This window comes from Plutella xylostella, chromosome 31 (assembly GCF_932276165.1).
Source record: "Plutella xylostella chromosome 31, ilPluXylo3.1, whole genome shotgun sequence".
In the NCBI taxonomy this organism is placed as follows: Eukaryota; Metazoa; Arthropoda; class Insecta; order Lepidoptera; family Plutellidae; genus Plutella; species Plutella xylostella.
The window spans coordinates 1,682,548-1,706,821 of record NC_064011.1 but is presented as its reverse complement, the minus strand read 5'-3'; the positions used below and the strand labels follow the sequence as shown (position 1 = coordinate 1,706,821).

General features: G+C 36.9%; 1 protein-coding gene and 1 long non-coding RNA gene across 6 annotated transcripts in view; both read left to right on the top strand.

Moving 5' to 3' along the window:
• Positions 1 to 24,274, top strand: part of LOC105395455 — a 39,514-nt gene that overhangs the window by 769 nt on the left and 14,471 nt on the right. Inside the window, exons 3-11 of one of the 3 annotated variants that reach the window (XM_038114461.2) lie at positions 71 to 508; positions 2,096 to 3,380; positions 6,979 to 7,047; positions 11,609 to 11,680; positions 12,709 to 12,729; positions 12,813 to 13,979; positions 14,351 to 14,457; positions 20,586 to 20,675; positions 22,208 to 22,433. In XM_038114461.2, the coding sequence (XP_037970389.2) occupies positions 71 to 508; positions 2,096 to 3,380; positions 6,979 to 7,047; positions 11,609 to 11,680; positions 12,709 to 12,729; positions 12,813 to 13,979; positions 14,351 to 14,457; positions 20,586 to 20,675; positions 22,208 to 22,433 (3,475 nt within the window). Of the gene's footprint in view, positions 1 to 70; positions 509 to 2,083; positions 3,381 to 6,978; positions 7,048 to 11,608; positions 11,681 to 12,708; positions 12,730 to 12,812; positions 13,980 to 14,350; positions 14,458 to 20,585; positions 20,676 to 22,207; positions 22,434 to 24,274 lie in introns of all 3 variants that reach the window. The other 2 variants (XM_038114460.2, XM_038114462.2) reach the window with 2 other exon arrangements.
• LOC125491137 lies at positions 15,648 to 18,520 on the top strand. Of its 3 annotated transcripts, none has more exons than XR_007268145.1 (3): positions 15,648 to 15,903; positions 17,493 to 17,648; positions 18,400 to 18,520. It is a non-coding gene; the product is annotated as an uncharacterized LOC125491137 (long non-coding RNA). The 3 variants fall into 3 exon arrangements; XR_007268146.1 differs by having other exon boundaries at positions 15,892 to 15,928; XR_007268144.1 differs by lacking the exon at positions 15,648 to 15,903 and having other exon boundaries at positions 17,351 to 17,648.

Sequence of the window (24,274 nt, the reverse complement as noted above, 5' to 3'; positions counted from 1 at the left end):
TCTCTATGGAATGTGTCTTATTCGTGAAAGACTGAAAAATCATCACTTAAACTCAAATCATTTGTTGCAGGACTCCGAACAACCTTTCCGCACTAGTTCAATGATGAACACGGGAAATTTCCTGCAACCGCCCCAAGTACGAATGCCGGCTAACAACATACAACAACAACAACAACAGACACCGTACGCCGAAGACATCCAGACGAGATTCTCCAGCGAAAGCCAACAGAGATATCCTAACAACAATCAAAGCAATCAAAAGAGATTCCCCAATGATAATAACTATAATCAAACGCATTATAACAGTGATCAGAAATCGGGAGGCTCAAATTTTCAGAACAACTATGCTGCCACGTCTGCCACTAATATGCCAATGGCTGCGGCAGCAATGTATCCAGCGGCTGATCAAATGAGCCAGCTTCAAGGCACGGCGGCCATGTACGCTATGCAACAACAGCAGATGATGGCCAACTATCAGATGATGGGGTATTACATGCCGCAGGTTCCGGTAAGTTTTGTTTTTTGTATTATGTACTAGCTGTTGCCTGTGGGAATTCTGGGATAAAAGTATCCTATCCTGGTTCTTAGCTACCTCTCTACCAAGTTTCAGCTGATTTGGTTAAGCATTTTTTGAGTTATATATAGTGACAGGACTTTGTGAAGGTGAGGGATAAACTAGCATTATAATGTGGTATAATCTAGTTGTGGAAACTGTGGAAACCCATTAACCGAATGAACCAGTGTGGAGGGAAATGGTCCAAGCTTGAAAAGGCAGTTCAGACCTTAAAGGTTAATGCAAAAGTATCATTTAAATGATCTAGCAAGCACTTAGGGCGCCTTCAAATTAGTCGCTAAGTGTCGCGCTGCAGTCGCGCGACACTTAGCGACTAATTTGAAGGCGCCCTTAGTCCCCTGCAGAAAATATCATAGAGCATTACATAATATCCAGAGTATAGATTTGCTGAAATTGCTAACAGGCTTATTATTTTTTGTGATCCTGTATCACAAAATTATGTGCTATTTGCAGATGTGACCTTGAGGCATTGACATCTTTGAGAGACCTGATTGCTGAATATTGGTACACACTTAGCACTCATAGCAGTCATAGCCCATAGCAGTCAACTGATGTTGTTGATATTACGTTTACTTCTTTTCTGACATGTCCCCTGCTTATTTGGGCCAAGCTCCATGACATGTTAAAATTTACTGACCTCAGGAATTACACAAATCATAACTGTGTTTTGTGGGAGCAAATGTTTGGGATAAATCATCATCAGCCTATATTCATCCACTGCTGGACATAGGCCTCTCCCAAGGAACGCCACAACACTCGGTCATATTTTGACAGATATGTCGGTAATCATAGTCCTCTGACGGATAACCTCATTGCTGATACGATCCATCAGAGAAACCCCAAGCATAGCTTTCTCCATAGCACGCTGAGCGACTTTAAATTGGTGTCCTACGTCAGTGTCCACAGTAACCGGAATTATTATGCCACAGATCTCTGTCTACAGGCATTCATGATATCAGTTCTGGATATCATAATTTCTGGACATTATGGATTTACATCACTTTTGATGTAAACCTATGTAACAGTCACACTGTTCTGGATTTTATAACTTGAATTGCATAAACACTGCAAACTAAGGCAGTGGCCAATTTGGCAATTCTAAAAAACTGTGAAATGTAATAATATCACGAAGGTCTGCTAACTGCGACTTTTTATTTTGAGTACTTCTGATGTGATCGCGACTTTCTTAACCGCTAATAAGGAATGCTGCCTAGACCCTTTGTTTTCACTATTAACTCAAAGGGTTTAACACCAATACAAGGCGGGATCCATATTCCCATTGCCATAATAAGGGTTATATCGTAGTGCACCCTATAAGCCTAGAAAATGTTTATATTCTGATGAGGCATAACAACACTACCTACTCTTTTATTATACCGCCTACACTACACTACCTATGTACAAAAGTTTCCGGGTAAATACAAACTTTATTAGATCTTTAATATCTATGTAAAGTTATGCATTTACTCAAAAACCACCACACACGTCGTGTTAATTTTCACCCTAAAGGTTTGTTCACAGGACCAAAACTATAGCGCTTATGCTGCGGGTAACCAGGCTGTGGCTACGAATATGCCTCAAGACATTCCTCAGAACACTGACTGGCCAGTCCAACCTTCCGGAAACGACTGGGAAGAACCGCCAATGGAAACGGAACCGGAATACCGGGGAAGAAACCAGTCCGACCGCCGGCCGCGCCCACGTCGGTCTCGCTCGCCTCTACAGCCGCAAAACGATCGATTCGATTTCGGCAATCGATACGAGCCGGCGAACGACAGGGGACGGGACGACAGACCAGTCGAGTCTGGACGCCCATCTCGATTCCACGATAAGGACGCTGACTTTGGCAACGCTGGAGGTTTCGATAGAAACGGCCGTCGTGATAGGTCACCGCCCCGGAAAATGAGTCGCTTTGACCGCGACAATAAGACCGACTTCCTTCTGCCTCCCGGTCACAATTCCGGGCCAAGACCTGCCTTTGGTGGGAGGAATCATCGTGATGAGCCTCCCGCGCAGAGAGGTCTAGGTCAAGAGGAGTCTTTTGGACCTAGAGGGTCTAGACCTTCTAGGTTCGAGCGATCGGACGACAGGGCTCCAAAGCGTAGATACGATGAGACCCGTTCTGGGCCTAGATTCGACGAGACCCGTTCTGGACCTAGATTCGACGAAACCAGATCTGGACCTAGATTTGACGAATCCCGCTCTGGACCTAGATTTGACGAGACCAGATCAGGACCTAGATTTGACGAGGCCCGCTCTGGACCTAGATTCGACGAGACCAGATCTGGACCTAGATTCGACGAGGCCCGTTCTGGACCTAGATTTGACGCTCCGACCCGCGAACCGTACCCTAAAGCGTTCCCGGAAGGGCGCGCTGACCGACCGGACAGAAACTTCACGCAAAAAGAACGAGGATTCAAGCAAACCATGCCGGACAGGTTCGAAGATTCGAGGGGTCCCAGAGACCCAATGTCGAATCCGAGACCGACTGTCCAATTAACCCCGGAACAGTTGGCAATAAAGCAACAGAATCGATTGAACACCTACCGTGGAATGGCGACTGCGACCATTTTGAAGGAGGTCCTGCAAGGCAGACGCCCGTTAGAAGTGCCAGAGCAGAGGGCTTTGAAACAAGCGATTAGAGCTAAAGTGGACGGCATAAATGTGCCCAGAAAAACTCCTGTGCCGATCCTAAAGGAAGAGATAATACGTTTGTACCGTCAAAGGTACTCGACCGCTGGTGATACTAAGTTCTTCCATGCGGTCATGCGTGATTTCAAGAAAGACTTGGAGAGTTCTCTAGCAGGTAAGGGATAGTTTTCATTGATATTTCAAGGGTGTTAAAGGGCTGGTTTAACGTGGTAAAACGTTTAGCCTGTTATATTACAACAATTACAATTAGGGTTCTAATATGAACAGCTCTTTAAGTGAATATGCCTTTCAGTAGAGCTTTTATGAGAATTTGGTTCGAGATGTTAATGAATTTGATGTTTCTACTATATTATTATGACCCCTTTGATATATCTATGAATACCTATGCTAAAGTATAAATTCTTAGCTTGTTTCGGATTGCATTTCTAACTGTATGGACTTAAAACTTCAATTTAAGTACGGTTTGAAGCCAGAATTTTTTTTGTATTAGTTTTTAGCCTCTACTAAATAGTCGCTAATCTAAGGTTGAAAATCGCGAGATAATATATTATTGTTGATATTATTATCTGTTCCCCAATAAAACTCCAACATCTTGGAGTTTCAAAAAAGTGAACACCGGAAAGTTGAAAAGACATGATTTTAGACATCAAGTGCATTAAGAAGTTTATTTAAAGAATGTAAGAAGAATGTTTTTTCGGAGCATTTTCTTTCGCAGTATTTTAACGAAACTATAACTCTTGAAATATGCCTACATTCTTTTGTCACCTCAGTATTCTGACCTAGAAGGTATGGCTCCTAGAGGAGATATGGTTTCTAAAGGTAACAGGACATAAGAGGTATATATAGGATTACTAGCTGTTGCCCGCGAGCTTCGCTTCGCCTTAAAATTATTTTGTCGTGGACGACTCCCGAACTACCTACCCAATAACATGCCATGGTGGTATTAAATTAGATGAAAATTGACAAATAAGTACAAAGATACTTGACTAAAAATGATTTTCATGACTTCATTGAGCAAAGACTTGTGTAGCAATGGCAGAATAGTAATTTATAAATGTTTAATTTTAAGCATCTAACTTATGCAGTTTTGGTTTTTTTCATACTACTTATTTTTTTCACTTTAACTCCCATTTTTCAAAACAAAACCATAACTTTACTAAGGTGTGCAGACATGTTAGATTGAAAAATCTAGGTATCTTGCAATATCCTATTGTAACTAAGCTTTACGGCTGTTTTAACAGCATGCAGATTTCATCACGCACGTGGGATAGCACGCCATTTTCCCGCATCTCGTGTGCATATTCCACGCGTTACAATGAATACTTGTATGAACGCGTGCGGGGAAATCCCACTAACTCCGGTTTTTGTGGGAAAATACGGTACCTACCTAAGCTACGTCCCTTTCAAATTTCAAGTGTCTACGCTACGTTTAGCCTGTGCGTTGATATCGTGTGCGTGTCAGTCATGGGAATTCCGTATAGAAAATCTCTGCACATTTTTCCTAAAACACCTACGTAATAAGTTTCATGGTTTTATCTTCAAAAATGACGCATAAGAACTATTAAGAACCAAATGACAATGAATGATGAATGAAACCTCGTATTGAAAAGTACAGTCGTTTATTGGGTTGTTTTCGAGGACCTCCAAAACTTACTATATAAATTAAACTTCTAAAACCTAACACCCATAAAACTTTCAACCCCTATATTACACCCCCACACTGGGATTTTTAAAAAAATGCTAATTATAATTTTTTTGTGATTATATGTAGTGCCTAAATACAAAATACCTATAATGTTTTTATCTTCAAAAATGACGAACTTCATACAAAATATGAACCCCTATTTCATCCACTCACAGGTCGAAGTTTCAAAAACGCTAGAACAAAATGTTTAATTATTACTCATCAAGTGCTTAAATATAAAGTTTATTTAAAAAAAGATCTACCCCGGCCGGGAATCGAACCCGGGACCTTCGGCATAGCAGTCAGGGTCACTAACCACTACGCCAGTCAGCCGTAGTATTTTTATCTTTTAAAATTAAGTATTCGCATACAATTTTAACCCCCCCTTTTAACCACTTACAACCTCCGTTCCGCAATAAAAAGTAGCCTATGTTCTTTCTCAGGGTCTAGACCATATGTATACCAAATTTCATTCAAATCCGTTCAGTAGTTTTGGCGTGAAAGAGTAACAGACAGACAGACAGACAGTTCCGGATATAACCAACAGATGGCACTAAAAGCGCAATACAGAGAGCTTGTATGGAACCGAGGTCAATTAATATGAAGATCCTACATCGCGGTATTAAAGTTTTTCAGTTGTCTGAAATAAATACAAAAGCTAATATGTAAAATCTATTCTATAGTAGTAGAGTCAGACAGTGACTTTCGCATTTATAATATTAGTTAGGATTATATCTGCCAAGCAGATATCTGATCCATTTATGATCCCATATCAGGAAACAAAATTAACTGCTTCGAAATTATCAGAAACAGATTTATAACAAACAGCATTTTTCTGTTTTGTTAATGCTCAGACTGATTCAGATTCATAATTAAATTGACGTAAAATTTAACAATAATTTTTGGATGTCAAAATTATGAATGTATCTTCTGTCTACACTGAGGAGAAGAAATGGCAAATGGACTCCTCGAGGACCTGTAGTCCAATGTTGGACTTGAACCTCCAACTCTGAGTTGAACCTGACTTGGAGACCAATGTTGGTAAGTGGCTATTTACTTAATCTCCACAGTTGGTATACTGATTGGAGACATCCAACATCCAACCATCCATTGCCCGATTATGTTAAATTTTGAAATATTTCGACGAGATATTCATAATCTCGAATCCTAAAAGTATTCTGTACTTATATGAAAAGTCAGAAGCAAATGTGGAACCGAAAATCTATGCATAGGTGCATTATCCGATAACATAAATAAATAAATAGTAGCTTCAAGCAGACAGATGTTTAGAAGGCATAGACCAACCAACATTTAAACAATTTTAAAACATTGATTGGTCTATTTTGTGGCAATATACCTATAGTTAGTATCTACACGTTGCATCCACAAGTGTGTATCAAGGATGTTTTTTAGATATTCAGTGCATCCACATCCATTGCAAAATGCCATTGGATGTTACATGCAGTTTTTTGCATCCAGAATTGGTGCTGTTACTGCTCTTGACATGGTTTTCGGTGGAAAAACCAATCAGAGAGTGCAACATCATACAATGCTGCTAATAAGTTCAAAGATTATGGCTATGCTCATGCAATAGCTTATAGACCAAAATGCCATGGTATAAGAATATGGTCGAAATATTGCCTTTCACGATAATGCTATTAGAAGCGTCAAGCAACTACTTTTATATAGCGATATTTAAGCTATTAAAAGCTATGGCGTTAATTGCACAACTATGATTTCTAATAGACTTCAGGTGAATTGGCAATTTTCGGGACTTCTATAACAAATATTACTTTATAGTAAACTTGAATGCAGTTTGCCGTAAAAACAAGCGATTGTTGAAACTTTTCAGCAACAATAATAATTATATCATGTATCTCTTCATTCTTTGTGTTATACGATTATTAGCGTCTCATCAAATATCAAATCGAAGATGTTTTATAACCTAAATCTATCGTTGCAAATTGCAATTAAACTCCCTAAGCACAATTTAAATTAATAGAATATTCATAGAAAATATGTATATAACCTTAATTAATAGATAAATAAATTGGTGACTATATTTCAGAGGGGGAGCCAGTACATGACAAGAGTATAGAAAAACCCACTGGAAACGGTACAAGGCCTCCTAGACAAGGTACAAATTACTACAAGACCGAAATTCAAAACCAAAACTTTTGAACGTCTGAACCGATTTTCATGAAACATGGCTAAGAACACTCGGGTTAATATTGCCTATGACCTTAAAAAGCAAAACGAAAATCAGTTCAGCCGTTTGGGAGCTACACTACCACACTCAAATTCAAAATTTCAAAATTTATTTCAAAAATATACAGACACTCAGATATACAGACACGTTTAACTTATTAAACCCCTCTTTTTCCGTTGAGGGCTAATAGGGAATATGCATAATTTTTTAAAATACTTTTATTGGATAGTTTTACATCACTTTATTATAGTAAAAAAAAATTCAACGCCTTAATAAGTAATTTAAGGTATTTTAAAGAAAGTAAAAAAATTACAACCATCACGACCACTTTGAAATTCCCGTCAGGATGGCGGGCTGGTGTGACGTCATAATCTTTTAATTTCACGGCTCAGAATAATGAGTCCCGTCAGTCGGCATAGTTTTTTTTACCTAATCAAGTAATCACAGAGTACTTTTGTATTTTCAACAAACCAATGTTGTCATGGTAACAAACGAAAAAGGAAGTGTATAAAGTGTGATCAGTGGCTGTTTTGTAATGGGAGCTCGTAAATAGCTACTAGTAGCTCTTTTGAAATGGGAGCGCGCAAACCATAGGACCTTTGTACACAATATTACGCTATTATGGCAATATGAATATAAAGTAATATTTGTATTGTATGTAAGTACTCACTGTAACTTTGGTTCTCAGTAAGAGAGGCTAGGGTTAGTGGGTCATTCTATTCTATTATCTGTGGGGGTGTAAGAACCTGCACCTGGCTCTCTTGAATGGAACCATTGTGCATATCTCAAAGGTCTAAACCCCCTTCCTAAGCTTGGACCATTTCCCACCACGCTGGTCCACGCGGATTGGTGGGTTCACATTAGGGTTTCTGATTTCTCGACCTGTTTTCGTTCTCGAGCTTCGAGAATTCTCGAGCCCAAATTCTCGAATCTTCTCGAGTCTCGAGCCTTTCTAACAAGACCTTTAGAAAAAGCCTTAATTTTTTTTAAAACACAAAATCTTTTTTTTTTACTTTGTCAACTTAATCACAAAGAAAATACTCTCCTATCCTAACTAATATTATAAATGCGAAAGTAACTGTGTCTGTCTGTCTGTCTGTCTGTCTGTCTGTCTGTTACTCTTTCACGCCAAAACTACTGAACGGATTTGAATGAAATTTGGTATACATACGGTCTAGACCCTGGGAAAGAACATAGGCTACTTTTTATCCCGGAATTCCCACGGGAAAACTTTTTAAGGCGAAGCGAAGCGCGCGGGAACAGCTAGTTACTAATAAATTAGCTGTCTAGCTAGCTACTAATTACTTGTACAAGGTGGGCCAAAAGTAATCACCCTAGTGGAAGTTGCTCTCATTTGTGCAAATGGCTGCCAATTTAAATCAATTTTGATATTGGTGTACTAGACAAGTAGGATACAAGAAGCCGTGGAGTGATACTCCCCAAGAACGCGGAATAATTATGTTTATTCAGTTTTCGGATCGCCTTTTTTTTCGTTTTATCTGTCATTTTTGCCTGCAATATCGCCCGATTTAACCGTTTCAGGCAGTTTTTCTGGGATTTTTTGAAGTCCCGTGTTTATGTGAATAAGCCCGTGTCTCTGGAAGCCCTTAAGGACAACATTCGACATGAGTGCGAGAATCTCCCGCCCGAAGTTTTCGCTGAAGTGATGAGAAATGCCATAAAACGAGCCCGTATGGCAATCAATTGTGACGACGCCTATTTGGCCGATATCATCTTCTCTACTTTACCAATAATATTGTAAAGGGTTAAATAAACATAATCAAAAAACAGAATTGAAGTTTTCCATTTAGAAAAAAAATTAGAGCCAAACAAGATCGGATGACTTCTTTTGGTCCACCTGAACTAAGAAACAGTATTACTACCTTATCTTTAATTCATTCATTGGTATTATCAGTACAGCATCTAGCTTAAATAGAGATGAAACATAATAAATCATAATACACGGCATGGTATGCGTGTGTGTTGTTAAGCGGCGCAGGAAAAAGGAAAATTCTATAGATTGGCAAGTTGCTTGGCGACCCTCCTTGCGGGGTGAAAGACGCGGAGGGGACGAGGTACCCAAGACGACAGCGGGTAGCGGGAGGGTAGCGGGGAAGGGCAACGCGTGCACTGCATGTCATTTTTACAGCAGTCTCGGCCGCGCAGCCGAGGCGGCCACATGTCTTATATAGTCTGTCATAATTTGAGTGCGACCCATATGAGATCATTGATCCTGAGACCATTAGTCTTAGGATGAGTGTTGAGGCCTTTTTAATATTATCATTATATTATTATTAGGTATTCGTCAACAAAATAACGTTAAAAACAACAAATCGTATAATGTCTCAATATAGGGGCTTCTTGTAGAACAGCGTACCGGATCAGTCATGCTACGCGGCTAAAGGTTGGTACTGCGCAGTCAGATACAAAAAAGTAAACAACAAAGACGAAGAGTCCACATGACAGTGCGTCAGTGGTCAGTTCTTGTAACTAGGAAAGCAACCAAAATTTATGAGATTTAATGAAAGTAATTAATGAGCAAAACACAGAGAAAAATAACAAAATTGATGAAATTTTGAAAGAAAATGGTCATATCGTGCTTCGCCTACCCCCATACCACCCGGAATTAAATCCTATTGAACTTGTTTGGGGGTTCGTGAAAGGCGAGCTCGCAAGAACGTCGATTGACTCTAACTTAGATAAAGAGATAAAAGACTTTGAGTTGCTTTTCTCTAATTATTCGCCTGAAAAGTGGAGAAATTGTGACGACCATGTCATAAAAAATTAAGACGAATATTATAAATCTGATAGAGTATTTGACGATGTATTGGACAGTTGTTAAGGTAAGGTATGTTATTGTTTATTTATAATTTAATGTAAATTAAACATAAAATATTATAGGTGTACACTAAACTAATATGACTGGCGTACTCTAGTACATTATACTTCAAAGTAGGTATAATGTTTTTTGGTTTTTGTCTTAGATTTATAATTGAAGTTAATGAAAACGATGATGAAGATAAGGATGACGACGACGATGAACAAGTTCAAACAGAGAGTGAACATGAAAGTGACATGGAAATTGATTTATAAAATAAAATACTTTTACATAAATAAATTAAAATTCAATAGATATTCTGAAGGTAAACATCCAAATTTTAATGCTGTCAAACTATAAATTTTAAGCTAAATATGACATTTACGGGAACACTCATAGAATAAAATTTTACTTACGTCAGAAATAGTTACAAGCTATCGCGAGATTAATCCGGGCACACTTTTCTACGTGTGTAGCATGTCGTGCTACCTCGCCCCCGCCACTTCTTTCACCCCGCAAGGAGGGTCGCCAAGTAACTTGCCACATTATAATTGAATTAATTTTTATCTCAAGGCTCGAGAAATTCTCGAGTCTTCAGATTTTTTTCTCGTCTCGAACCAAGCCGAATTTCTCGAATCTTCTCGAGCTCGAGAATTCTCGAGCAGAAACCCTAGTTCACATATCTAAATGTGCTTAATCTAAATATTGAGGTTTTCTCACGATGTTTTCTTTCACATGCTACATGATTATCTCCGAATTTAATTCTACAAAAATAATAACGTATAACATACATATTATCTTTTATTTATAATAAAAACTTTTCCGCAGCTGGCCACAGTTTACTCGTTCATACTGCGTAATAAATTTAATGTGTCCAGTTCTTCTGATTACGAGAATTCTTCCATAACTTAATTTAGAAAAAAAAATAACTTTTGAAATATACTAACGACCATTATAACCTAAAAGTAGAAAGAGCAACTTGTGTCATGTTCATGTCATAATACTTACAATACAAATTTAATTTAATTGTGTTGCAATATGGAGCATATTTGAGTGGCTCGTTGACTAGCGAATGGCTGTTTACGCCTCATTACAAAAGAACAACTAGTGGCAGCCCATACACTACCAACAAAAAATATAAAAAGTCCTAAACTTTGCAAACAAACAAGCATTTCAAACAAGAAGTGGAGAGGTTATAGGAGGCTAGGATCTATTAGAAGAATTTTTATGTGATCCATCGTATCTGATCACAACGAGCATCACAAACACTCGGTGACATTAACATTTCTTTGTTTACACTTGACATTTATTTAACTTCCGCCGTAAACGCAAAGAAGTTATTATTCTGAGATTGATATATAAAGAATTTTGACGTCACATCCGCCCTAAGAAAATCGGTGACGTTTCTCTGAAATTAGAATTTACCGAAGTATTTTTGTACTTTTCAACTTCATTTACTTGCTCAAAAATAAATTATAATCAAAAATATTGATGGAGGCGTAGTTATTAAATAACAAAGTTTATTATAAATAATATTTGACCTTTATTTGAACCTCTTGCATATTCCCTATTACACAGATACACATTCCATAAATAGTGTGAAATTGATTTGTGATTCTGTTTTTAATAGTGTAAATGAAGTGTTTTGTAAAAAAACGTTAAATTTTGCAGAGTCGCGTCCCGAACCGAACTCCATCATAAAACAGAAGCCAGTGAAAGGTGGAAAAGCAAAACCGAGTAAAAGTAAGTAAATTCTAATAGATTATTTACATACAATACATACATATGCTCACGACTGTAATCCCCGAGGGGGTAGTCAGAGGTGACTAGCAAGCGAGCCACCCGCTCGCTGTACATTTGTACTCACATGATTGGTCGCGAGCCGTATCGCCGTTTTTGAATGAATACAATACCTATACCATTTTCCAGGGGCAAAGACATGGGTGACACTTTAAAATTTTCCATTTAACGCATGAATACTATTGCAAAATCTGTCATTTTATTGACAACGACCACAGATAATATATATTTCTAGAGTACGCACTTTGGTAAAATGGAACGTACTAGAGATGCGACAACTCAAAGTCGACATTCTGAAATCGATTAAAATTTATACAATATTAGAATTTTTACAACATTGTATTATACAGGTTTTCCGAAAGGTCAACGTTATCCCTTAAATGGCTGATAGGCCAGCTCAGGAGTGGCAGGATATCGTAATATGAACTTAGTAATAATTCGATAGTTTCGAGATACTGACACTTTTATAAAAGAGAATAGCCAAATCTGACCCGCTTTGCAGCCACTAACCAAACCTAATTTTCAGTGATAAAAGTGTTCTAAATGAGGGAAAAGATTTTAAAAATATATACTTAAAAAAAATGTATAAGGGAAAATCTAGTACAGTACAAACACTTGATCTTTCAGCACCTATATCTTCGTTCTCCCATGCCTGTATACGAATAATTTCATATTTATATTAATCTATGGAGTATATACAAATCGATAGGTTCAAGTCGATAGGATTTCACTCTCGGACATCTCTAGAACTGTCTAACTCAAAACGTCCCACACATCATAAGCTCTGGAAAATGGTATAATAGATTTTTTTTCTCTAAAATACATAATCTTGTGTTTAAAACTAAACATTATACAGAATAATAAAATAAACTAGCACTAACTATTTACTGTAGGTACTCGTATTTAAAACTGTACTCAAGAGAAATGCAATAAATATACATTAAATCTAACTGTTGTATTCCTTTTTTCAGGTATGAAAAGCGTCTTCAAAAGTAAGTAAACGAATCATTGTACTCCTCAAGTATTTTTTATCGTTTAATTTAAATTTTTAGATACCTTATGTTTACGGGTTTAGGTAGCCCGGACCAAGACGCAAAAGCTATGGCGGTCGACCAACCAGCTTTAGAAGAAACTTCTAGAATGACATCGAAGAAAACCGAAAACGAAATTCCGATACTAAATGTCGAATGCTCGTGGCAATATTTTGACAGCAAAGTGAAACGCAGCGAAAATGATCGCGCGAAACCCATTCTTTGCAGCAATATTCCATCTGATTCAAAGATGGCGAATTCTTTGGCCGGTTTAAGCGATGATGCAGCGAAAACGCGCATTGAAAACTCTACTGACAAAGCTGAAACGACCATTTTAAAACCCGATTCTAAAGAGGCTACTGACGCTGCGATCCCGCGCGATTGTAGTTGGGGTTTAGAGACAACACATAAACGCTTAACGCCCAGAGGTTGTAGGGGTAAAAGGAAAAAGAAGAATCCTGCATCAAAATCTGGGCTTACAGTTGAGCAGACGACTCTAGAATCTGACCTTGAAGCTATTTTAGCCGGAGGATATACGTTTTCATACGATGATGTTAAAGACGTTCCTTACCAATTAAGTATAGCTGTAATCGTGGCTCCTAGGAGAGAAATGACAGAGACACAAGCGAATGACATAAAACTGGCATTGCAAAGGAAGGTTTTTGAGCAAGTAGATACGGAAGATGAAGGATTTGTGCCACTGTTTCGTGGTATACCCCAATACAGCGAAGGAGCCTTAAAATTGTGGTGTGTAGACTACGAAACGTTATCCTGGATTACGGAAATAATTGAAACTGTACCCTCTCCTATACAAGGGACAAGATTAAATATAGTTCAACAGAAAGATTTGCTGGTAAAAGTGGGTATTTTAGTCCCTGACTTTAGTGAGAGCAATCGGTTAATACTTCAATATTTTACTCGTCAAAATGCGTGCTACGATATAGGGTCATGGAAGATTTGGTCCAGAGAAAAGCATGGCAATAATACGTTTCTTACTCTAGGAATACCGAAATCAGAATTGCCAAAGATTATGGAGCGAGAGCGTAGAATAGACTTTCTGCTTGGGAGTATTTATGTTAGATTCTTTGATAAAAATGGCGTGTTGAGCAGAAATATACCTGAAGACGTATGTTGGGAGACAACCGAAGCTGAGAAATCAGTTTCTATAGAGGAATGCGGTTCTAGCGAAGAGACTGATGAAAGAACTGTTGGTAAATTGAAATCTTGCATCCAAGGATGCATTCAGAAAATTGGTCCTCTTTATGTCATCTTTTAACTAAAAAATCTTAAAGTGGCGCAATTTTTGTATGATCCTCAATAACAATCTCTGAGTATTGTTACTTAAATTAATTAATTTAATTATTATTATTAATAACATTTATAGAGCGATTATACGGGTTGATTTAGCAATGCGAACAGTCGCTTCACCCGTGTAAATGCCCCATTAACTCCCCATTTTATATGCATGCATTCCTAAATCTCCCTTTTATTTCTTTATATAAAGATATAGGTATGTAGGTATAATATGTATATATTTTATTATGAATAACATTGTTAATTGTTATTTACATTAAATTCGCAGCTCAAAAACAGCTTCAGAAGTTGGAATACAGCGGGCAGACTGTGTACACTCTAGAGCCACATTTGGAGAAAGCACTAGAAGAAGAAATAGATATTTTGGGTGAAGTGGTAAGTTCAGTTAAAACACATTGTCTTTCATCATCATCATCATCACAACCCATCACATTGGGGACGTTGTATACTGGGGCACGGGTCTCCTTCCAATGAAGGAAGGGTTGTCTTTCATACCAAACACAAGTCCAGTAAATATTTAACCAAAAGGAAATAGGCCATCTCCAACTGGAGAGTTATAGCTAAAATGTCCAACATTGGCAGTTAGATAGGAAATATCACACACAATTAAGATCCGAGAGTGATTATTAGTGTTGCCACGAATAGTGAATTGGCCGAATACCGAATACCGAATATTCGGCGACGCTGCCGGCCGAAGCGCCGAATATTCGGCCGCCGAATATTCGGCCAACCTGTTTTTTTGTTCCTGGAACTGCTTTGAAGAAGTCGCTACAGACTATATGAGAAATACAGGAGGCAGAATGCTGTGGCAAAAGAGTTGAATTTTTATTTGATAATAGTTTCAAAATTAAAAAAAAAAATCCTAGATCGGATGGCCGATCCTTATAAGTGGTGGTCAGCAAACAAAAAACAATACCCGAACCTTTTGAAATTTGCAAAAACTTATCTTTCTTCACCTGGAAGTAGCGTTTATAGTGAGAGGTTATTTTCTGATGGTTACAATGAAAAGCGCAATCACGGGCTACCAAAAAATGCTGAAATGCTCGTTTTTATCCACCACAACTTACTACTGATTAATTTTAAGTACTAAAATGTTGTGATTTGGAAATAAATACACAATTTTGATTCAAATAACAAGTCGTTTTTTACATGATTTACTATTCGGTATTCGGCCCGAATAGTACGCACTATTCGGCCGAATACCGAATACTGAAAAAACTGGCCGAATAGGCCGAATACCGAATAGTGGCCGAATATTCGTGGCATCTCTAGTAATTATGCTAGCACAAAAAAACTTTAAACTTTGTTTAACAAGTGTTTAAAACGAAATTTGACAGATTTTGTAGGCGTTTGACAACGCTTAAACACCTATTAAATACTGTCTAAGTTTTTGTGGTAAGGCCCAGCAGCCTTACTCCCAGCGATGAGTGGCTGAATCGATTTCACAAATATCGCTAATTTCTTACTCCCACCGCACATTTTTGCGGCTCATAGTGTTATGACGTCACGCAAACCGTTCAGTGAAAATTATAGCGTTACTAAGCCAGAAATTCGCACCAGATTATAATGTCAAAATTGCACTGAGCCGCCCCTTTGAAAAAAGTTCCTATTCTTGCAACGCAAAGCCATTACAATGGCTAATTTTCCTATTTTTGTAAGAAAAAGAGCCTGTAATTATACCTACAAAGTGATGTGAAAGTAGTTACTGAGGATACGTGAGGATTGCAAACCAGTCTCCCTGGATATTCAAAGGAGTTGACGGACAATTTGATTGAAGACTTTAGCTCCATGAAACTAGCTGATTTTAGGGTAACAAATAAGGTGAGTATCCACGAACATAATAGAGGTACATGTGAAAGTTTCTTCAACTAAAGGCGGTGATCCATTCGCGAGCAAAACCTCCAATAACCTCTAAGTCCGCGGTCTAAAAAACCTCCAACGAGGTTACAAAAAGAAGGTTTGCTGAAGTAAAGTGACAAAGACCCTTGGTCTGGAAGCACGCCACGACTTTGCCAATGATGAGTGTAGACTGTTTGGTTCGCTAATGGATCACCAACGAGATTCGACAAGCCAACAAGCAACAATCTATACCGTCGCCTCGCCAGTGGATGACCGCCTTAACACTCATGTTCTTAAGGCATGAAGAAGAAGTCTTAAAGGAAATATCCTTCAAAACAAAGACAAACCTTATTTTACCATTGTTGTAGTCCTATGGCACCCCAGAGGTGTCATAACATCTGCCACCTACAGTATTGTGCAAATTAATGTGAACACAAGTGAAAATTTGAAAAAAATACATTTATTAGTTCTAGAATAAAAAAAACAGAGACATATTAATACAATTTAAGTTGTTTTAATAGAAATAGTGTCTTCCTTGGCTTTTATAACTTCTTCAAAACGTTTTGGCATAAAATCGACAAGGTTTTAACAGTTTTCTGATATTAACTGGTCTAAAAAACTTGTATGAATTACAGCCTCAATAATTTTTGTTTTTCTTGTGCAATCCGTTTTACGAAGTCTAACTTTCACGATGGCCCACTTATTTTCAATGGGATTAAGTGCCGGTGAGTTCTATGGCCATCCAAAGGCATGATATCTTGTTGTCCTTGAAATATTTAAGCATAAATTTGGACACGTGGCATAGAGCCGAATTTTGTTGAAAAACTTATTGACCGTTAGCATCAACTTTTCTTAGTTTGGGGCTGTTTTTCTTATATAGGTACCGGATGACTTGTGCCCATCGAAGGGATGATGGACTCGCTAAAGTACAGTGACTTCCTAGAACGGAGATTAGAAGTTGAACTAAGAAAATTTTATGATAACAATCACTAAGTTTTTCAACAAAATTCGGCTCCATGCCACGTGTCTAAGATTATGCTTAAATATTTCAAGGACAACAAGATATCATGCCTTTGGATGGCCAGAGAACTCACCGGCATTTAATCCCAATGAAAATAAGGGGGCCATCGTGAAAGTTAGACTTCGTAAAACGGATTGCACAAGAAAAACTAAAATGATTGAGGCTAGAATCCATACAAGTTTTTTAGACCAGTAAATATCAGAAAACTGTTAAAACCTTGTCGATTTTATGCCAAAACGTTTTGAAGAAGTTATAAAAGCCAAGGAAGACACTATTTCTATTAAAACAACTTAAATTGTATTAATATATCTCTGTTTTTTTATTCTAGAACTAATAAATGTATTTTTTTTTAAATTTTCACTCGTGTTCACATTAATTTGCACAATACTGTATCTTTGTTTAAACCACCTATGTTTGGTCTCGCTCCAGCTAAGTCCAGTGGCTAACAATATATACCTACTAATAATAATAATAAGATAAACCTTCCTATACTATCATTATGTCTGTAACCTAAACCCCATGATACTAACCAGAATTTTGGTATTTGTAGGTTTTTACTGCGTTGCAACTGGCTCCAGACTGGAATTTATAACCAAGACTAAATATTCAAGTGCCTATCTGAAGTACTTAACAACAAGTTGTATTTAGATCTTATGAAGTTAATACCTACATAAGAAACTAAATTGGCATATCATTCTGCTACTGAGTAAGTCACTTAAGCTGATTTCAATTTACTTATTTGTAGCAAAAAAACCCTAGCACAAACACTTTAATTTTATGATGCACTGACAGTATGAAAAATAATTTACTTGGCTTGCTTATCTAGATTCTATATCTATAAAATATTATTTGATTCATCTGTTTTCTAAGTACCTTAGGATTAAACTGTAGTGCTGCGGTGGGTATCTTTTGTAGTAAAAAAATATACCTATGCTGGCTCAATCTCCACCTACTACAGAAACAAGACTATCTATTCTTGGACCAACAGAACGCCTATCTCAGCTATTGGAACACCCAGGCTTGCTGCTCCATTTTACTCGAGAGCTGGCTGGCTGAGCTAAAATTAAGGGGATATGTACAAAGGTTCCACTCAAGAGAGCCACATACAGGAGCTTCACCACCTCTCAGAATAGAATAGAAAATCTACTAAATAAAGTTGTATCAATACCTTGATAGTACAGTCAGCAATAGATATTTATGCCACCCCAGTAACAAAAATTTGATCCTCATGGGTGGAATAATAATATTTTATCTATACTTACTAACTTAAGTATTACTTACCTTAATATTAGTTATCATTATTTTCCATGTTACATAAATATTACCTATCAGTGGTCATAATATCTAAGGGCTTGCGTTGGGGTGGCATACATATCTCTTTGGTTGACTGTACATATATTATTATTATATCCTAACCTATAGAATTACTATTAATCTATATTTCTATCTTATTTCAGATAATCAAGAAGCAGTTTTTTAGCTAATAGAAGAGAACCTTATGCTTGATATTTCAGAACACTAATAATAATTGTGATGTGATTTAATATGATACTTAATAAACACAAAATACAGCAAAAACCATGTTTCATTTAATTATTTACCTGTTGATGTTGCACTTGACTAAGAGGTAATTCATGATCCTATTGATTTATAAAGGCTTGATAGGAAGTATTCCTTCTTAAGAGTCCGGCAATGATAACATTGCAACATGGAAGAATTGTATAAGTATGTAACATTGTAAGTTGTACTTTTAATATATGGATACCTTACCTGTTGCAATGTTATACCCTTGCTATTTCACCAACTGAGCAGAGTGGCAAGACAGTACTCTTGGCCGATCTAAGCCATTCCGTGGATCACTATTTAACAGAGTGCTCAGCGGAGGACACTGTCTCCGGCCGCTCTACTTGGTGGTGTAATCAGGGTGTTAGCATTATCTGCTTTATGAAGATTAGCTAGATACATTTTTTTATGTTTAAAGCAGGGTTTACTTACATGATAACATTGTGTTTTTACATAAGCAGACACTTGGTCCATGCATAATGTTACAATACAACTAATATACTATTACTGCTTTAAACATAAAGAATAAAAAATAAAACAGCCGCATTCAACTTTTAATATGATTAATACATTACGAGTAATCGTTTATAGAGTTTACAATGCATGAGTCTAATAAGTACATACCTAAACTATGATCACTTACGACTTACGAACTTTTGGATTTCGATATGATTATGGAATTGTATTAAGTATGTGGTTGAAAGCACGATCTTAGAGTATGGGTTTGCACTTATTATTCAGAAATATTATCACGGTACTAGATATTGTCAGTATTTCACTGTAATTCTAGGTTATGTTGAGTATTTTTTCAATAAATTTCCGCCTTGATTTAAAACTTTCACAAGATATTTCCTTGGCTATACGGTGACACGCAACGTCTTCTTCTTCTTTCTGTAAACAATGATTGATAGTTTAATATCTATCTAACTTTGTAACAAATTATCGTAATATTTTATCGGTCTATTTTATAAATCGAGTCGATCTGAGTCTGCAACTTAACCACTCCATCAGAATACTATACTTACGTCATATTATTATGTATTTAGTGCACAAATATCTATTTAAATAAGGAAATTCCATTTGTAATTTTGTTTCATTGTTATTGTATGTTGTATGAATGAATTTCACAGGTTCACAGAGTATTTTGATTTTTAGTTTGAATGCGTTCAAAAGCCCCTAATTTCAAATTTTAACGTTTACAAAGTTAAGTTTTTGTGAATAATAAGTAAAAAATGGCATGAGTGATGACTTTAAACTAGTGTTTAATAAGTATTTTAATTAATATTTTACTAACATTGAAAAAATAAAAACATAATATGGAGTGATGATTACCGGATTTCTTATTTCAAGCTTCGCTAGTACTTCGAACGCACACCAATTTTTTCCTTGTCAGAGCGAGAAAAAACACAAGATCTTATACAATTTTATAGAGCGACATCTCTTTCTTTCACCTCTATTGAAATACGATCGCAACATCGGCCTGATATCGGCTTACTTCGGCTACCGTTTCAAAAATAATCACTAGTCGTTTCTTGATATATTTTCTACGTTGTCCCTGGTCCGCGGCTCAGTCAAAACCGAGGTGGTGGTACCAACTGAATCGGCCTAAATTTTTGAACTGAGTTTTAATTGGCTTTTTTGGATAGCAACTATTAATCGCTGGGAGTAAGGCTGCTGTAAGTTTTTGTGGTAAGGCCATAAATGTTTATCTGACAAATATCTGACTCAGCCAGAGATCGAACCCGCGATCCTCACACACAGCAGTCAAGAGTCAGTAACGACTATTTGATTGTGCCCAACATTTTTGGGTGTCTATTTTTTTGAACACTATACATACAATACATACATATGCTCTAGAGTTCTAGACTATAATCCCCAAAGGGTTAGTCAATCTAGATGTGCAGGTTTCCTCACGATATTTTCCTTCACACGCTGAACATTAAAGCCTGTTGTATTCTCTGACTCAGCCAGAGAAACACAGCAGTCGTGAGTCAGTAATGATTATTTGAGTGTGACAATTTTTTTTATGTGTCTAGTTTTTTGAACACCTGTATGTTAAAGCCTGATGTATTATTCACAGGTGAAAGAGAACTGCGAGGCTCCTCAAGACGAGGCCGACACCGTCGTCTACAACCACATCAATGATGTGGCCCTTGACGACTTTAAACAGGTAACTACGCCCTTTTAACGTGTCTTTTGTAACATTCTGGCTACGCTGAAATACTTTCCCTCAAATTCATACACCGTATTTTAAATTTACAAGCAGGTTAAAATTGACATTGAAACACGAATTTTGACTCTTAAATCAGTCAAAAAGATGAAATTCGTATGTCACAACGTCAATTTTAAAACTTATTGTAAAGTGTCAAAAAGCTCTATGAATTTGGGGGTTGTTTAAAGTCGATTGTTATCTTTTTTTTCTTCTATTTATTGTAAGAGAGAGCGACATATTAGCGAGCCATGAAAAAGTTACAGTGACCACCAAATTACAATTAAACGGAAAAGACTAGCTTAATGACGCCGTTTGCAATATTAAAGTACTTACATTTAATAGCGCACCAAAATAATTATTACCAACTAAAAATGTAAATATTTCGTCCAGGTTGGTTCAAATGTCAAATTAAATTATTGGAAAACTTAGGGTCGTTTGGTGTCTGAATTTTTTTCATTGCTCATGATTATTTATTTATTTATATAAGACACATCAACAGTACATGTTACAATACACTTATAAAAGAAAGGTTAGAGAGGTACTTATCAATAACACTTTTAGATATCCGACCGAGCATTTGTACCATGACTGTGAAGTGCTCAATGTCAGGCAGCTATACATTTTGTCGACTGTTCTAAGGTACCATAGAAATGCTCTATTTACATTAAATGTTTTGTCAAGAAGGAAAAGACAAAATGTATGGCTGGTGCCTCACACGCGCACAGCTTTTGCTAGGCGTGCACCATGCATCCGAGGACCATTCCTCTATAGTATTGCAGATATAAAACTAAAAATTTTGACTTGCACCAGATACACTTGCAAGAAAAAACTGAAAAAGTGGTTATTAGGACTTAATTATTTTCAAACTGAACGAATTCTTGTTCCTCTAAAGTGAATTTTTCAATTCATTATCGCCACGCACAGTAATAAACACACCCTCAAACTCAAACGTACATTACATATACTTTACATGCACTAACATATTCAAACTCTTCTCACATACTCACACTCACGCACTCTCTGTAACTCGCACACACATATACACTCTCTCTCTCAAGCACACACACACACACACACACACACACACACACACTCACACACACACATACACACACACACACACACACATACATACATACATACATATACACATAGACACATACACACACACACACAAACCCATACACAAACATCAAATAATAATAACTATAAATTAAGATGATAACATACAAAAACTATGTACAACTATAAGTTACCTACAGTATTGCTTTTTTATTTCTTTGATAAGTCTCACTTATACCTTATTTAACTGTTACTATGTATTAAGAACGAAAGAGACTGGCGCCCCCAACACAGGGTATCCTAGTGGGGGAGCTAGGGATCTTAGTTTTACTAACTTGTACTCTTTTTCGAATCTAATAAAGAAAATTTATTATTATTATTATTATTACACTGAACATTTTTTTATGAACCCGCTTTTCTGATTCCAGACGCTATCCATAGACGTAAAGAAGCGCATCCTCAACATCAAATCGGGTCTAACATTGCGAGTGTTCTTCAACCCGCGTCCGCCGAAACGACCCGTTTTCGACGAACACATGAAGAAATATGGCGTCGTTTCGGTGAAGAAGTCCGAAAGAGGGAAGTTCTGGCTGATCGCCCTCAATTCGTATGCGAATTATGACAAGTTGTTCGCTCTGCAGACCACTACTATAGGTGAGTGGGGTTTATTATTTAATTTAATAAAACGTTTATTAGAAAAATATATTCAACGACATTTAAAACCCCCATCATTCAACATTAAAAGACTCATATTTTTTAAACGGCTAAACAGATTTGATTACCTTTCACCCAAAAGAAAACGAATTCAAAATCGGTTTCGCCGTTTCGGAGCTACTACGTTACCACAGACAGATAAACAAACTCACAGATATACACAGGAATGGTACACCTATAATTAAGGCACCCATCTTTTTCATCGGAATCCAGCCGTTTTCCCGTGAAAGAGTAACCAAACATCCATCCAGCCATACTTACCATCTTATATTCCTGATGACTTACTAGTTACACATGTCCCCCACAGAGGGCAGCACAGTCAACTTCAAGCCTCTCCACGAGGGAAGCCCCCTCCAAACCCTACCCTACCCTACCTTACCCAATACCCAACCCTACCCTACCATTCTTACCTTTTAAACCTTCCCTGGACCACGACAATCATTTCAAGTCCAAAATTTGCCAAATCGCTATAGCCATTCTCGATCTTTAAAAGGAGACTAACGAACATCCATTAATTTTTATTCATATAGATAGATAAAAAAAGGGTTCTCTGACTTTTTAATACGTATTCTGTTAAGGGTCTGCAATAGGGAATCGAGGGTTGGCATTGTCATAGAATTATGTAGTAAATGATGCTCTACAGCCTTGAAAAAAATCACACAGGTAGTTGAAGAGTCTAGCTAGGTGCTGAATCATTCGAATTTAAGTAAATGATTATGGATAACTGTAAATTAATTTCAGAATATCAAGAAAAACCAGTCAATCACACTCCCGTATTGTAACAACTGTGTCGTAATTATTAAGAATTTTCATATGATTTTTATCATATTATAAAGTTAAAGGCTTGGACTAGGCGCTAAATACCTTGTTTTTTAATAAACACACACTTATTTTGTGTAAATTAATCCCAAACTTGAGCAATTTTTTTCCCTCAAATCTTCATACAAATATCTATGGCGGCTTTCTGTGTTATAAAATCATAAACACAAGTGACGTTTGACTCAGTTGGCCGCTGGCCTCCAAAGAAGGGTCACGTCGGATTAGGCAGCACTGACAGCTCGCGATCTTATCGTGTACAGATACAAAATCACTGCACATTGGTTGTCATTGCACTTTTTCAACTTTTATGACACCAACATAATTTGATTTGAAATTGAGGAAGCATAATTCTTCCAGTATATTCAATACATTAAATTAAATTAGATAGTGTGCAATATTCTCGTGATATTACAGTCTCGTAAAGGTCTGATGAGGAGCAGGAATATAGCGAATGGATCTAAGTGATGACAATACGCACGAACATTAGGTTAGGGATCAAAAATACAGTCTCGTGCTGGTTGAGGTATGGTCTCACGGTGGTGGCTCAATTTTATTTCAAAGATGTTAATAGCTAAAAGCATCGAGTTTGGGCTATTAAGTATGTTTTTCAGAGAGAGAGAAAGAGATTTTGTTTTTCCTCTGGATGTGTTACTGGGTTTACTAAGTTCATTCTGTTAATGGCATCAAGTTGTTATGTGTTCATAAGTAATAATTATTTATTAACAAAATGCTGTTGATTCTCCACGAAAATGTAAAAATAAAAATAAAATAAATAAAAATAAATTCGTAACGTAAAATTGTCAATGACGGAATTTCTTCTATAGACAGTAGCCACAAAAAAAACAAACGATAGATGGCGTGATTTGAAGATAAAGATACATTTTTTCGACACATAGACAGCAACAACAAAAAATACAGATTTAAAGAAAAGAAACACATACTTATACAAAACAACAAAGAAA